The sequence below is a fragment of the Aphelocoma coerulescens genome, chromosome 12, assembly GCF_041296385.1.
Source record: "Aphelocoma coerulescens isolate FSJ_1873_10779 chromosome 12, UR_Acoe_1.0, whole genome shotgun sequence".
In the NCBI taxonomy this organism is placed as follows: Eukaryota; Metazoa; Chordata; class Aves; order Passeriformes; family Corvidae; genus Aphelocoma; species Aphelocoma coerulescens.
The window spans coordinates 657,789-673,798 of record NC_091026.1 but is presented as its reverse complement, the minus strand read 5'-3'; the positions used below and the strand labels follow the sequence as shown (position 1 = coordinate 673,798).

Below are 16,010 nucleotides of genomic sequence, written 5' to 3'. Positions count from 1 at the left end.
TGCTGAAGGATTTTACAGAAGGACTTTGCAGGTGAGTCAGAACTGCTGTTCTCCAGCATTCTCACCATCCACATAATCACAATTCTCAGTCCCATTGCACAGGTATGGGATTGCATGTGAGGACAAGGGACACTGATCACTGCCAAGGTGCCTCTTTAGACATCCTTAAGTTCAGCTTTCAAGACACGCTTTAGTTTCTTTCCAGAACAAGAGTGAAAGGCCTCATCTTGGGATAAAACAGACCAGTCTGATGTGTTGGATAAATCCAAAGAGCTCGTTTTGGTCAGATTCCCAGGCTTTGGGGAGGAAGTGCCTCAGGCTGAGCCTGGCCTTACACAGGCACTGCCTCAGTGAGGCAGAGGGGCCGCTGGCACTGCCCAGCCTCACCTGGCTATCACAACCCACTCACAACATGGGAAGCTCTCCCTGCCCTGTGCATTTTAAATCACCTTTTTTCTCTTCCTGTACAAGAAAATCCTACTGGGCCTTGATGGCCACAAAATGCAATGAGCTCAGGTCCATAGAAAATGCCATTTATCTCTCTTCTCCAGGCACAATTTTACACACAGGTCCTTGTGATCACAAGTATTTACCATCCAAATTACATATCATTAATAAAAATGCAAATACCCAACCTTGATGGCACTTGTCAAGACACCTGCAGCTACCACCTGAACTACACTCCCATATGTACACCTGTAGTAAGCCTGGAGTATGTGGGAGCTCGTTTTCAGGATTTCCTTTATTTCAAAGCTTAAGGTACTCAGAAATTAGATGCTCTATTATTAACATAGTGGTTTCTCTTCTATTTAAAGATGTAAAGTTTCAGATCCACAGGTACATTTTAGACATATAGAGTGTGTACACAAATTTAACAAGGAAGTATTTGAATTTTTACACCTGTAAAACAGTAAGTTTTACTGGAAGCTAATAGTTGCTTCATTAACTACTGGAGAACATTCTCTCTCTTACTGTGTGACACCTGAAAACACCCCCCTACTCTCAGGTCTCCCTGACAAATGGCATGTCCATATGACATATTTATTGTGGAAGTTTTTCCAACTATTTACTACTCATTCATCCAAACTGCATAGCAGCCAGAACCATGGAAAAGGGAGGAAAACAGAGCTCTGAAAGCAACTGGCATTTCATACAGATCAGCAGTCTGCCTCAGCTATATTTGAAGGATCCATGGACTAGACAGAAGTCATGATCCATGGACGTTTGGCAGGGTGTCACCAGAAAGGAGCCTGCATGCTCAGGGGGCAAAGGCTGCTCTGCTATTCCCCAGAAGTTTAGAGAGACCTCTTAGATCTGGAGCATGGCAGCAGCAAAGATCCTTCACTGCTAGAAACTTTCCTTCATGAGGTTGGACTGTGGTCCCAGAAAAGAAATTGGGGAAGAGTGGGGGCAGGAGCAGAACTGCTAATTTGTTTCAGCTTTGTATTTCTCCCATTTTCTAAATTTTCTTCTACTCCCACGGCTGGTTAGAGCTGTGTAGGCACAGGATTCATGTCAAAATACATTCTTCCACGTCTGTCTTTAGAAGCAAAGTTTGCTTTAAGTGAGCTGTGACACCAGCCTGTCCTGTCACCGCTGTGCAGCTCACAGCTTCCATCAGTCGCCAGAAACACTTGTAGCTGTTAAAGTGGTGCTGGTCTGGAGTCCACCCCAGCCCAGCCTGTCACAGAGCGTGCTGCAGTCAGGCACATGGCTTCATTACCTGAATTGCTCCCTGGCTTTTATAACCTCGCCCATAGTACCTTCCACCTCTTCCAAAAGTTCTTATCACTGGAGTGGAGATAACTCCTCTAGGACGCCTGCAGGGGTGGGGAGAGGGGAGAGAATAAAACATAGATCAGTTTTGTTTACAACTGCTTTACATTTAGTTTTGCTGGAATATTATTTTCCAATCTTTACTGTCTAGAGCCTGTCATCAACACGTCTTCCAAGAGGCAAGATGACTAATTCCAAATTGCAAGGTTCTATTGCTTGTAATTGTATCAAACCCAACAAACCTTTTGGGTCCGGAGCAATAAAATGTCTGTTTCTATAGTTCTCTTCTAAAGAAACAATAAATGATACTTTTAAGCTTTGCAGAAACATTTTCCAAGTGTCAAATTATCTCATGGCACTTTAATACCAGAGCTCAAAATACTTTCACCTTACAAAAATAGCAATTTGAACCACAGAGAAGGCCATTTCCCAAATTTAATAACAGTTCCCCATATAAACACACAAGACAGACAGGATCTGATAAAAGAATGTGAGGCAAAATAAAAAAAATCGCCTTGGTTTTGATGGGAGAATACAAAATTATCTAAGAAACTGAGGGAATAAAGGAGTTTCACCTGTATATGGCATGTGGCAATTGATAAGTTGGGATGCTTTCCAGTGGAGACTCCTAACTTAGACACATTAGGTGGTGATTTTTGGTGTGATTCAGTAAAGATTAGATCAGATAAAACCAAACTTCCTCACCTTGGTCTCGAGTTGTGCCTCAATTTTTACCTACTAGAACACCTGCACTAAGCTGCTGAAGGATTTTACAGAAGGACTTTGCAGGTGAGTCAGAACTGCTGTTCTCCAGCATTCTCATGATCCAGATAATCACAATTCTCAGTCCCATTGCACAGGTATGGGATTGCATGTGAGGACAAGGACAAGGGGAGGTAGTTTAGATCAGATATATTTGGGAAAATTTGTTCAGAGAAAGGGTTGTCAAGCCCTGGCACAGGCTGCCCATGGCAGTGCTGGAATCACCATCCCTGGAACTGTTCACAAAACACGTGGATGAGGCACTTGCGGATATGGTTTAGGGATGAGCATGGTGGTGGTATTACTGGGTTGATGGTTGGACTTGATGATCTTAGAGGTCTTTTCCAACCTTAACAATTCCAGGATTCATCTACAACTGCTTTAATTCCATCATTTGCAGAAACTGAACTTCCTTATCATGTCAAGAATACCGTTGTCCTAAAAATTCTCTACTAGAAATACTGGTTTGCTCTAGAAGCATGGGAATGCCCTGTATTTCCTCTGGATATGCTGCCCGATACTGGGAGGTCCTGGTGTGACACCTGACCCCACTGGGGCTGGCTGGAGCAGCCAGGTGCAGCTCAGGTCCCTGAGCTGAGTGAGGCTGAAATACCCAGGGGAGCAGCACTGGCCTGTGCCCCCCCAGTCTCCTCTCACACGCTGTGAATTCCCACACTGGGCAGTAAGAAATCGAATTCTGAGGTTCAGAAGCAACAGCAGAGAATGAAGACAGAAGAGCTGTGGTTTGTGTGTGAGTCCTTCTCACTGTGTTCCTTCCTTGCCAACCCCACCGGCTCTCTTTTTGCAAGGTCAAAGCGTGCCCTTCAAAGAGCTGAGAAGGACTTTTCCCCCTCAAAATCACGTTAAATATACTGATGGGTCGAAGCCAATACAAAGCAGCTGGTATAATTTTACACAGTAAGAACAATATCTGAGCTCAGCATTGCAGAGACACGAGGCAATGGGGTGAACAAGCCTGACTCGATCCCCTCTGCTGGAAGAGATAAAAATGGACTACCAGTGTGCAGAACTGGGCCATGAACTGAGACAACCTGCTGTGCTGTTTTGTAGTGGTGACCTTTGGTAGGAAATAACCTCTGCCAACATGAACCTGCTGTTCAAGCGCTGGAGATTTAGGCTGGGTATCAGCAAAGGTTCTTCCCCCAGAGGGTGCTGGGCACTGCCCAGGCTCCCCAGGGAATGGGCACGGCCCCGAGGCTGCCAGAGCTCCAGGAGCGTTTGGACACTGCTTTCAGGGACAGGATGGAGGCTGTTGGGGTGTCCTGTACAGGGCCAGAAGCTGGACTCCAGGATCCCTGTGGCTCCTTTCCAACTCAAAATATTCTATGGTTCTGTGATTCTGTCTTTAGGCAGAACCCTTAACACAAGCATGTTTTCCTATTGGTCCTATTTTAGTATCAACTGACCCAACAAACAGGTAAGCTGCCTGCAGTCATTTTCCCTCTGACCTATTCCAGTAACTCTACATGTGAAGAACGCCCTATCGGTGCTGATTTGATGCAGACAGGAAGGTGGCATTGACAGTTTTCCTGTCTCTGGGGTGACAACTTGCACCCAAATGTTACTGCCTTAAGACAGTACCTCCAACAAAAAGAAACCTCAGGTATTTTATCTTAAATCAAAAGCTACTACTGAAGAATCATACTTCTCTGTCATAAAGGTACTGGCAGGAGCCGTGACACCCTTTCAGTGATCTGTTCACTTCCCAGATAAGGAGGATTCTCAGTTCCCAGCTACTGATGTTCTGCATGAATTCAGGTATTTCCCTGTTCAGGAGATGGAGGAACTGCTGTCCTGTGTTGATGTAACCCAGCTCCGAGCCCAGACCCTGCTCAGGGTGCTCTGGCAGACACTGGCTTTGGCAGGACACCAGCCATCACCAGCAGCACCTCCTCACACAGAGTGCAGGTCACTGGAAGAAGCAACCAGCTTCTGTTCATGTATTCTCATGAAAAACAGAACTGATGATCATCCAAGAACCTCATTTCAATGGTGAAAAAGGTTATTTTGTCTCCCAATACCCAAACAAGCTTCACGCCTCCTCACCTTTGCTCACTCCCACTGTCTCCAGATGCTGCTCTGGATCAGCACAGGGCTCCCAAAACCCCCCCACACCCGCACAGGTGCCTGACAGTTGTCTGAAACACCTAGATCAACACTCAATGCTTCTGTTTCGGCAGCTGAATCTCATTCTAGAGAAGTGAGCAGTCCTAGGTAAATGTGGTCCCCTGGAAGGGTCAGCTCTGCTCCCACAGCACACTGTGCTGCTGCCGAACCTGTTCGCATTTGTTTCCACTGCTCCTGCCTCTCCCTGTCCCCACAGCAGCTCCCATTCTCCCAGGCCTTCAGATTAACCCATCTCCTCACTCGGCCCAACACCAACAGGCTTTCCAACAGCTCTCGCTGGCTCCAGCATGAAGCTTCATAGTGCACATTGGAGAAAATTAACAGAGAGATGGAATTCACGCAGTGCAGTCTTTCACACTGCTGCTCCCTAGCTCGAGGTGGCAATAAATCCATCAGCTTTACTCCTGATACAGACACAATACATAAATCATGTTGCTTTAGGATTGTCTCCTGTAATAGACATGACCGTAATTAAAGATAAGAGAGTTCTGCAAGGCACAGAACCAGCAATCCCTATGGAAAAAATATAATCTTAAAAGTAATGAACAAGATACTTTTGTAATAAGTACTTGGTTTTCAGACATGTTGTGCACCTGTAACTTCAGCTGTAGTGAAATGAAGTGGAAGAGCTGAAGAAATTAATATTCTTTTAAGCACACTTCCATCACAACTGTAACAGAGAACTATTAAACCTAGAAGTGTCCTTCAGGTGTTTTCTGCTTCACAGGATTACATAATATAGTTATTTAAAATGTTATCATGCTTCTTAATAAATGTCCTGCCACAAAGAAGAAAGGAATCAAATGTAATGCATCTATTGATTTCATGGGAAAGTCCCAAAGTCATCTCCTCATGCAAAATCAACCTCTGTGTGTGTATATATATATATATATCTATACATATAAATGTATCTGTATCTCTATATATCTCAGATTGAGTATGAATTTTATTTACACATAAAAATGCTTATATCTATACAAATAACTGGTTAAAAACATCTTAAAACGAACGCCAATGCTTTTCCTGAGTATTCGGTGGGTATAATTGACCCAATGTGTCCTAAAGTGTGTCATATGCAATCTCAACTGCCTCCAACTTTTCCCTGTTGTCCTTGTTTCCCCAATCATTAAATCCCACATGAGAAGCACATTCCCAGGCCGGCACTTACCCTCTGGCTGGTCCTCCCACGGACACCACCTGCAGAGGAAATGGCCCTCTCCCCCCTCGTCCACGTCTGCTTCCAGCCCAATGGCCGACTACAGTGCCGGCAATTTCAAGTTTCCCTCCCTGAGAAGGAATAGGTTGGACTCCTGCACATAAAAGCAAAACCAAACTTTGATCTTCACAATCATCACAGTCAAGCTCCAAATGAATGGAAAGCTGGTTTGCCCAGATTTCACCACATATCCCATTTCCTCTATGGATACTGTGAGATTATTGCTCATTTTGCAGTATTTCAGAAGTGTTAGAACTCCAAGAGTCTGTTTCCCCCACCCCTTTTTAAAAATAGATATGAATTCTGAAAAGAAAAATAATCTGACATGAGTGCTTCAGTTTCAGTAATTAAAAATATACTTGAGATAAGCCTCAAGAAACAAGGGGAATTTTACAAGCTGGCTGAAGATTGCTTTCTTCCTGCACTCCTAATGAAGAAGAAATTCTTGCAGGTTCAAGGCACATTTTAGCCAACAGCAAGTATCAGAACAGACCACACAGATTATATTGGCAATAAAGAACTTACTAGGCAGGATAAGCTGTACTAACACTAAGTTGCTATAAAAATGTAGCATTTGAACAGATCTGGTTTAAAAGGTGGGTTTATCCTTCCCCCTCCAAGAAGGCAGCTAAAATTACAGTTTTCTAAGATGCAACTGTAGCTTCTGTTCAAGTTGCTTATGTCTTCATACTTGTGTTTTGCCCTGAAAAATCAGCTCTGGGGCATAACATGTATTTCAAGAAATCCAGGTATGCGAACTGAGCAAGATGTTATTGGTAAGACCATCAGCACCAAAAGGGTTACAAACCACAGCGTTTACGCAGCCATAATTAGTCTCCAGTGTTAATAGGCTGGGAACTACACTACTGATTCTTACATCCAGAAGGTTCCTACTTCCCTGTGCAAGTCCTTGAGCTCCAAATGCAAATGGTTTGCAGGGCCAGGGTTATTCACACATGAAGCATTAGAGGTATGCTTGCTCTTAGGATAAAAGTTTAGAGGCCAGAAAGAACAGCTAAATACGTGGGAAAAATTTACCCTAAATAGGTTTCCATCATCCCACATCATACAGGAAGTGAGCATGGGCACACAGGTAGGGAAGTAAATCCACTCCTGTGTCCATGCCAGCACTGATGCCAGCGAAGAAGGGCTCAGCAGTAATACCAAAGTCAGTAATTTCTAGGCTGGGTCTTTGCAAAAAGCTCAACTGCCCCCAGATTTTGGAAAATCCCTGTTAATATAGAGGCAGAGGCCAGTGGGTTACAGATGCCCTCTTCGCCTGTGGGAGCACAGGAGACAACCTGCCCCGCTGGGTTTCGGGCTCTCCTGTATTTGGAGGAGGGTTTCTAGGCACGAGGAGGGCTGGCGCCGGGGGCTTGCGGCAGGGACGGGGAGCAGAGTGGACAGCAGCCCAGGCAGGCTCTAGAGAGGGAAGCTGAGACAGTTAGGCAGACAGGGAGTCAGTAGGAAAGCCTCAGACCAAACCGTACAGTGGAGGAAGCCGTTGCCAGAAGCTCTAAGAAAAGGGGTTTGGGTATAATTACCGCCCTGAAACTTGCTAGTCCTGTTGCTGTCATTGCCAGAGAAGGCTCCGGAGTGTCCTGCCGCTGCCGCCACCCGGAAGGCCCGGTAAGCGCCTGTGGCTACTGTTTCCCCATAAGGGCCTCCGAAGCCATAGACTCCTGTTAGACCCAGGGTAAAGAAAGACAGGGGAAAAGCTGTGAGGGGGCCAGGCAACCGGGAAGGCCCCAGCAGAGAGGTTGCTGCCTCCTTCCACCCTTCCAGAGCCAGCTGGGAGGGCTGTGCTCCCGCGGGCCGGGCTCCTGTGGGCGAAGCTGCAGCACCGCACCGAGAGAGCCCTGGCAACGGAGTCCTGCTGTCTCAGCCAGCAGGGAGTCTCTACTGAAGGGCAGGCCTTGGGGCTTGGAATGGGATCCCAACTCTATGGCGTTGTAAAGGCTTGTGACAATTTTTTGGCAGTGAGCTCTGGTGGCTACAGTCATGGCACCCTGGAATGCCAGTGTCCAGTATCCATACACCTATGGGGCTTGGGTATGGAGAGATTTTGAGGAAGGGAGCAATTCTAAGACGAGCCTGGAATGGTTATGTCAGTATTTACACTTGAGAGTGCCAATGATTATATGACTGTAGCAAAACACAGAGGAGTGGGGAGGGGGAAAGGTTGTCCTCAACCCTGACAGTTAAACTGTGTCTGTTAATTTATAAATGTTTTGAACCAATTTACTGTGCAAATCAGAGCCTTTTCATACCACCCAGTGTCAATCCATTGCTCTTTTTTCTAGTTCTACAACAACAGTAAAAATATTTTGATCTGGCACAGCTACTAAAATCCTGATGAAAATACGCAGCAATACAGCACATTCCGTATCACTGGGCTAATAAAAGCAACCCCAAAATACAGTGATTGGCACATGCCAACACAAGCTGACCACTTGCTTTTATGTATTTTCCCTATGAAATTGAACAGGGTTGGTAGTTTTGGGAATGGGCAAGGTAAGGTAACGTGTGGCACCGCTGTCCCATCACTTACCAGCAAAGCCTCTCCCCCTGCCCTGAGGTGGTGGGACTGGCCCAAAGTGTCGAGGATACATAGAAGCTGGATAGAAAGGCATGGCAGGTGGAGGTGGGAAAGGGAGAGGATGGTTCTGCCTGGAGAAATTTAATCCTTCTAGGATGCTCTGACGCATCTTTTCAACCTTGGCTGCCTGCTCAGCCTAGGAATAAAGAGAAGGTCACAGAAGGACATTAAAATTCTCATTTCAATTGAATAAAGCTACTTTAAAACAACAAATTCAAAGAAAAACGCAAAGTAATAGAGGAGAATCATCATCCTAAACCTAGGCTGCAAACCAGAGTCTCTGCATACAGGCTGAAACATGCCTGGAGGGTAACAACCCTGAGAGGAACCACACCATCAGTGGCAAAGCTAGCATCAGCTTCCCTCAAGTCAGAAAGGAGAAGGGATATAATTTCATACCTTTCAAAAGTTAAAAACAAAAAAGGTTTGGGTTATTCAGTAGCCTGTTTTCTGGTTTTACAGTTACATAGTAATTTTGCATCATTTGGATACAACAAAAATCTCCTTCATTTGTATTTTAAGATGGTTGCAAGAAATGTGAAAAGATTTTGAGCTGAGGACCCCAAGAACGACTTCACAATCTGTAAAATCAGCTATACATCACCAATTTTCTTTCACTACAAAACCAGTGCAGCTTAGTCCTTTGGACAGTCTGACCCAAAAAGATGGGACTTGAACAAATGAGCAGAGAGTTTCCAACTTGGCCATTCATATCAGTGTTCCATTTTTCAGACAGAAAAAAAAAATCAAGTTGATGCCCTTCTTCCAAATCCACCCAACTGCCATCCTACTCATCAAGAAATATGGGATTAAACAGCAAACCCCACCCATTAGCCATTCTCCTCATATTTGCCTTTAAAAGCAGAGATGACACACGAGGTGAATGATGACAACCCACCCCATGGAACCCTTGTGGGCACATGGGACACTCCATGACTCTGCAAAACTACACACCTGACCATCACAGAGGTCAATGAGCGGAACTTTCTCCCGGCTTGCTTTGATGAGCTTGGTCTGGAATAATTTCCCATCAAAATACATCCAGGGACAGCAGTGCTCCCATGGAATTGGCTGTCCGCAGGCGTCGTTGGCAAAAAGAGCCATATCCACACCACTCATGAAGAGAGCTGACAGCTGGATTCCGCGGGGATCCAAATTCTCAATCTGTTTAAAAACATGGTAAATTTAGTAAGATTGCAATGAGATGTAATTCAAAGTTATTCCAATAGTTACATTCTTTTAAAAACTCTTGCAAACAGAGGGATTTTAAAAGGTCATCCAGACTTTCAGAAGTTTGAGCAGAAGAATGCACCGGAACCTGTCGCTTGTGCATGCAGAGCTGCCATCTTCAGGAAAGCTGTGGTCCCATTCACCTGCTCTGGAGACCAGAGATAAACACAAACCCCTGTTTTCTCAACACAAAGTGCAGGAAATTATTTCTAAAGAGACTTACAGGAAATTAGCACTAGAAAACTTCATCAAAAATTTTATTCCAAATAATTAAGTGCTTCTGAGATGCGTTATAGAACATCTCAGGAATGAATTCAATGCAAAAGACAATTTTTCTTCCCATGTAACACATTTCCTTCTGAACTCCTTTATAATGGATTTTCTATTAGTTTGATTCAAAATTTTGCTTTAAGAACACAAAGTAGTGTTTATGCATACAACAGCTTTATTTAGGATGCAGGATAGAGACATAAAGGTAGAATTAAACAGTGAATAATAGGTAGTGGTCAAAGGAAAAAAGGATTTGCTTGCAGCAAGTGTATTTTTAGCTCTGGCGTAAGAAAATATCACTACTGGTGTTCTCTGAAATACTTCTCAAAATATCAGCCCTTGCTTGGGAACATTTTCAAGACCTTGGTATTAAATTTTAAAATTAAACTCCATTACCACCTTCCTTATGCATAAGCAACCTTTAAGAGCCCAAAGACTATCCCGCTCATTTTGCAGATACATAGCTGGGTTCAAATTCAGCTGCTCTTTCTGTCTGACCTCACAAGCTGCTTCCTGTGAAGACAGTAACAACCCTGAGGGAGTTACTGCATCTTCCAGTTAACCGACATATCTTCTGGAAGTAATCTGCATCACTTTATGTATGATTGAAAAATTAAACAATTACTATTAAACCAAAACATTATCAGCTTGTCAGCCACAGAAAAGAAAATAGCCACGTGCTTGCTTTGAGAATCCTCTTGCAGATCTGGCATCAGTGACAAAATATTCGTTGGAAAAAAGCCCAATAGTTAGAATCTGCATGAGCCTAATTACTGTTTCTCCTGAGAAGAGGGGTGCTAGGATTGCTGCTCATGTCCGTGCCCCTCCACAGGGTGTACCTGTAAACATGAACCAACCTGGGAAACAAGGGCCACTTCCTCCCTGCTGCTTTACATTGTGTACCTACAGCAAGAATACCACACTAACTAGCAGTTAGCCAGCAGTATTTACTTCATGTAACACCACTTTGAGATTTTAACTTTTAAAATCCTCAAAATAATGATTTCTACAATTCTGAGAATTCACAAACTATTTTACCTGTTTCTCCTGTATTTTTCCACTCAAGATTATGTAAGTCTCTCCCATTTTTACACTTAGCTGAAAAAATCTTTTGAATGCTGAATCATAAGAAAATACCCAGGTTAGTGTTTGAAAACAGCCACCCTGAGAAGCAGAGTCTGTTTTCCTTCATCTTTTCAGTGGAAGCACAATCTTTGAACTTCCAAGACACAATTACTTAACGAATTGTGAGAAAAGGTTCTGCAGCACAGAATATGTTTAGGATTTTAGTTACCTTTCTGATTAGTGAAACAGAATGGATTATGAATCTCTGCGACACTTCAAGCCACTAAGATTAATATTTTGGAAAGTATAGGTGATTGTGCAAGGCTTTCAGTGAGACAGGCACATATAAATCAGCCACTGCAGTTAATTCCCAGATCAGCTGGAAACTAATCTCTTAAATTATGTAAGATATAGTTAAGAATTACCTTGAGTTCCTGAAGCTGGTCAGGTTCATAGAGCTTTGGAGACAATGCTTGGGCAAGGAAAGCATCAAGCTCCTGGCGACGCAGGATGCGCACCCCCGGCCACTGTACCATATACCTGTGAGGGAAGCACGTCCTGTCAGTGGCTTCTTAATATGCAAGTCTGAAATCCCCAGTGTATGTACAGAACATGTGACAGGAGAGAAACATGCTGTGCCACTGAAAAGAGGAGCTTTAAGATACCACTTTTTTTGCATACTAACTATTCTATAAGGAGAAATGGTGTTTTAGTGCTCAAAAGGCAAGGTGAAGTTCAATAGAACCAAAGACAAATTTCTATTTATCACTCTCAAAAATCGCTTAAATTTTACCATGTCTAAGATGCTAACCTTGGATTCTGAAAGAATTACAAGCTAGTTGTCTTAAATAATTACCCCAAATATAAGTATCTCCCAATTCCTCTGTCAATTTTCAATCTGAAAATTAAACAGTTCAGGATTTTGGACCTTGTGACTTTCTCTCTGGAAAGCTGAAATACAGAATTAATACTTCTGCTGTTGATTATCATCACCTCAACTGGATGAGTAATTCTAACTCAGGGAGCTCCACACACCACAGGCATCATCCCGCAAGCTCTGCATCCTGATAAGCTGCTATGCAGCTTTCTCTGAACGACTCTCTTCTGCTGTGCAACTTCACCCACACAAGCCTCTGAGGCCCCAAAAGTTGGCTTTTTACTGAGCTGAAGCTTCGAGTACACTAAGGAAAAACTAATTCAAATGATACAGCCTCTTTGCAACAAAAGATCTTTTTTGTCTTCCCGTCAATCCTTTGGAGACTGACAAAGAGCTACACAACATGCTATTCTACAACCAAACCAAACTCCCTCTCCCAGTCAGGCTGCAAATATGAATTAACACTTTGCACAGAGATCCCACAGTAGAACCTTTCCTGGGCTCTGATTTCCCTGGAGGTGACACTGACCTTAGCACACAGCAGAGCACCATAAGATGAGTGGGCACATTAGTTGGGTTGAGCATTGCTGGTGTGTCTGATCGCATACAGGCCAGAAACGCCCTCATCCGTCGGTTCTTGTCTTCCACGGCTTTGCCCAGCCACAGCTTCTTCAGGTTTGGGCAGGTCCACTCTCTGAAGGCCAGGGCTTCCACCAGCTCAGGGGTCTGAGGAGATTTGCCTTTGTAAGCAGCCCATTCCTTAATTATCACCGGTGAAACTGCAGAACGGCAACACCAGAAAGAAATCATGCTGAGCTAATACTTCATATTCCAGCATTTATTTCAAACTTCACATGCAAGAGATTTTGATTCAAAAAGCACCACTTTGAGACTGCAATAGTGTGCTGGATTACACTGCCAAACTGGTAATTCAAACTCTGCATGAAATATCCTTTCACTGTGATCACTGACAAATTAAGTGTATACAGACATGCATACGCTAGGAATGTCATGCTAATATTTTCAAATTAATATACAACATAAAGGAAATACACTATTTTTCTAAAACAAACAGCACAATTTCCTCTGGAAATGTCCAAGGCCAGGGTGGACAGGGCTTGGAGAAACCTGCTCTACTGGAAGGTGTCCCTGCCCATGGCAGAGGATTGGAAATGGATGATCTTCAAGGTCCCTTCCAATCTAAACCATTCAGTGATTTTAACTTAAAAATGCAATTTTCCCCTTAAATATCTGTGTCATATCTGTGTGTGTTCATACTGTCATATCCAACAGTACTTGTGTGTGATCAGAAACTTACAGTGATAAATGAAAATAGTACATAAACACAAATATATCCCATATGTGCTCTTTTAAGAACAGTATGATCCTAGTGATTTTATCTGAATCATATTTAAACCTGGTATTATTATACTTGTCTGTAGCTGTTCAGCTACTACAATGGAATGAGATTTCAAATATAGGTGGGTTTGGAGTTCTTCTCCCTAAAAACATTACAAAACATCACTTTATATAAACCTCCCCATTTATTGCACTGCTGTCTATGAAGAGGTTAGTGGCTTTGTGCCTAAGCTCCCTTTCATCCACATCAGCAAGAAGACAGTTCATTCTACATTGCTGCTAAATCATCTCCCTTCTACTTGAAGACAACCAGAACAGAACACAAGTTCAAGTCAAGGCTGAGACATGATACCTTTGGCCTTGGAGCAACCCCGAGCCTGACACAGTTCACAGCGTGCCTGCACCCTAACTCTGAGCCCAGTTATGCAGTGTGGAAAGGTTCAAGGAACTTGTTAGTGCAGGTTCAGGTTACAGCCTGGGGAGATTCCCTGCGGGAGCCCAGACCTGCTCTTTCTGCTGGAAATCCACTGGATACAGCCTGGGGAATGCATCCCTCTGGTGCCAGCACAGGCCTACAGCTACAAAGCCTCCTTCAGCAATGGGGCAGCAGCCCAACATGTGATTGTATAGCCAGGGGCAGGCAAACCACGGCACAGGTGATGGGCAGGACTAAAGGAAGAAACTCTAGAACACCCCAAAGAGCTCTCCTGCTTTTCAGGAGAGCTTTTCAGAACCCAGCCTAGCATTAGTTACCCTTCACAGAGCTCAGGGCAGTTTTACAAAGATCACACACAATAATGCAAATAAACATTCTGACATATTTAGTTGGTTGCCTCACTATAAAATCATGTTCTATTTTGGTTGCTCCCGGGTTTTATCCACCACCATGCTCTAAAGATGGGCTCCAAGAGCCAGCAGAGCTACCCTGCCCTGCTCATCTCTCTGGGTTTCTCTGCTTGCTTAGGCCCAGAACAGCAAACACAAACAAAAGGATGTATTTTATGTGGGCTTTCAACCCTACTGTAATTGCTTTAGATATCAGAAGTAATGCTGTACACACCACCGGTGTTTCCCTGATGTTTCTTTCACTTACATTGAACACATAAAGACCTTAAGCTTAGAAGAAGAAAATGTTTTACATCTATGCTTTCTGTCTTAGGTTTCAACATTCAAATCTGGTTCAAAGCTTTTAATCTGTGGATGAGAACCTCCATGGCTCTGTGACGTGAAGGCCACAGGAAGAACATCTCCGCCTGTTGTTCAGGCACATGCTACAGAGGTCACACTAGAGATCTGCACTGGCTTCTACATTGTGCTAAACAGTAATAATATACAAGACCCCTAGAATGGCTGGAGTGGAAACAGACCTTAAAGCCCACCCCTTAAAGTTCCATCTCCTGCTTGGCAGGGCAACCTGTGCCAGGGCCTCGCCACTCTCACAAGGAAGAATTTCTTCATAATATCCCCTATTTGCCCTCTGGAAGCCATTCCCATTGTCCTGCCACTCCAGGCCCTTGTCCAAAGTTTATCCCCAGCTCTCTTGGAGTCCCGTTAGGTACTGGAAGGGGTTCTAAGTCTCCCTGGAGCCCTCTCTTCTCTAAGCTAAAGAGTCTTCCCAGAGTGTCTCTATAACAGAAGTGTTCCAGACCTCAGAACATCTTCATGGCCTTCTCTAGACTTGCTCCTCCAGGTCCATGCCCTGTGCTGAGGACCCAGAGCTGGATGCAGGTAACCATGCTTCTTGTGGAAAGGTTTAACACGAAGGTTCATCTAGTGGGCTGGAATACAGTTTCCCCTCTGAGTGATGGGGATGAGGAATTGCAGCTGAATCCATTGACAAGCAACTGTAGCACTGTCCATCCAAAATCAGCATTTAACCTAACAGGTTAATTCAGGACTTGTCCATATCCACTAATTTGTCCAGGGCATTTCTTAAACCTTTGACAAATCTGTACTGAGACTGCTGCCAAACTCACTGCATCCTCAGCTGCCAGAATCTCTGTCCTCACAGGGACCTATGGCATTTTCTCCCATGACTTCCACTGAGAAATGAGCTGTGCCTACCCTGAAAACTACGTTGACTACAACTAGGATCAGCCCCATTATAACATTCAGCCCCATTACCATGGTGATTATACTGTTTTCATACCAACCTCATCCTACTGCTCATCAGCAGGTTTGAATACCCACAGAGGCCCAAGGCACCACACAATCTATGGACCTGTGCTTTCAACAGTGCCCTCACGACATGCTAAGGTCAATCCAAGCAAAGGGGGCCAGCATCAACCTGCACAACATTAACCTGCCTGATGAACTTCTGAGTGCTGTTACAGGCTCTGAAGGCACCAGCCACAGCACCCCAGCAGAGCTCTGGTTGCCAAGCACAGCTCCAGGAGTTCTGGTCTTATTCATTAACTGTAATTTTTAACCTTACAATCCTTCCTGACAGCACAGCTTGAGCTCAGCACGCTTGATTTTGCACGAGGGCTACTGCCCGAGAGACACGGCTTTCCTCTTGGCAGAGCCAGCACCGGCTGAGTACATCCATGATGGGGAACAGCACATCACAAGGTGGCTGGGCTTAAAATAACAAACCTTGGGATCCAACTAGGAGCTCTGACAGCTTGAGCAAGCGTGCGTTTCGCCACTGAGCAGAAAGAGCAGATGGTTTCAGTACACACATGTATTTATCGGGACATGGAAGTAAC

The 16,010-nt window shown here is 44.2% G+C and overlaps 1 protein-coding gene across 3 annotated transcripts in view; it reads right to left on the bottom strand.

Annotated features, from left to right (window-relative positions):
* Positions 1-16,010, bottom strand: part of FAM120A (family with sequence similarity 120 member A) — a 49,631-nt gene that overhangs the window by 2,678 nt on the left and 30,943 nt on the right. For 2 of the 3 annotated variants that reach the window (XM_069028187.1, XM_069028188.1), the window contains exons 11-17: positions 12,473-12,722; positions 11,492-11,606; positions 9,456-9,665; positions 8,454-8,637; positions 7,447-7,584; positions 5,855-5,996; positions 1,724-1,820 (exon numbers count right to left, since the gene is read on the bottom strand). In XM_069028187.1, coding sequence (XP_068884288.1) covers positions 1,724-1,820; positions 5,855-5,996; positions 7,447-7,584; positions 8,454-8,637; positions 9,456-9,665; positions 11,492-11,606; positions 12,473-12,722 — 1,136 coding nt within the window. The remainder of the gene's footprint in view (positions 1-1,723; positions 1,821-5,854; positions 5,997-7,446; positions 7,585-8,453; positions 8,638-9,455; positions 9,666-11,491; positions 11,607-12,472; positions 12,723-16,010) is intronic. The other variant, XM_069028189.1, reaches the window with a different exon arrangement.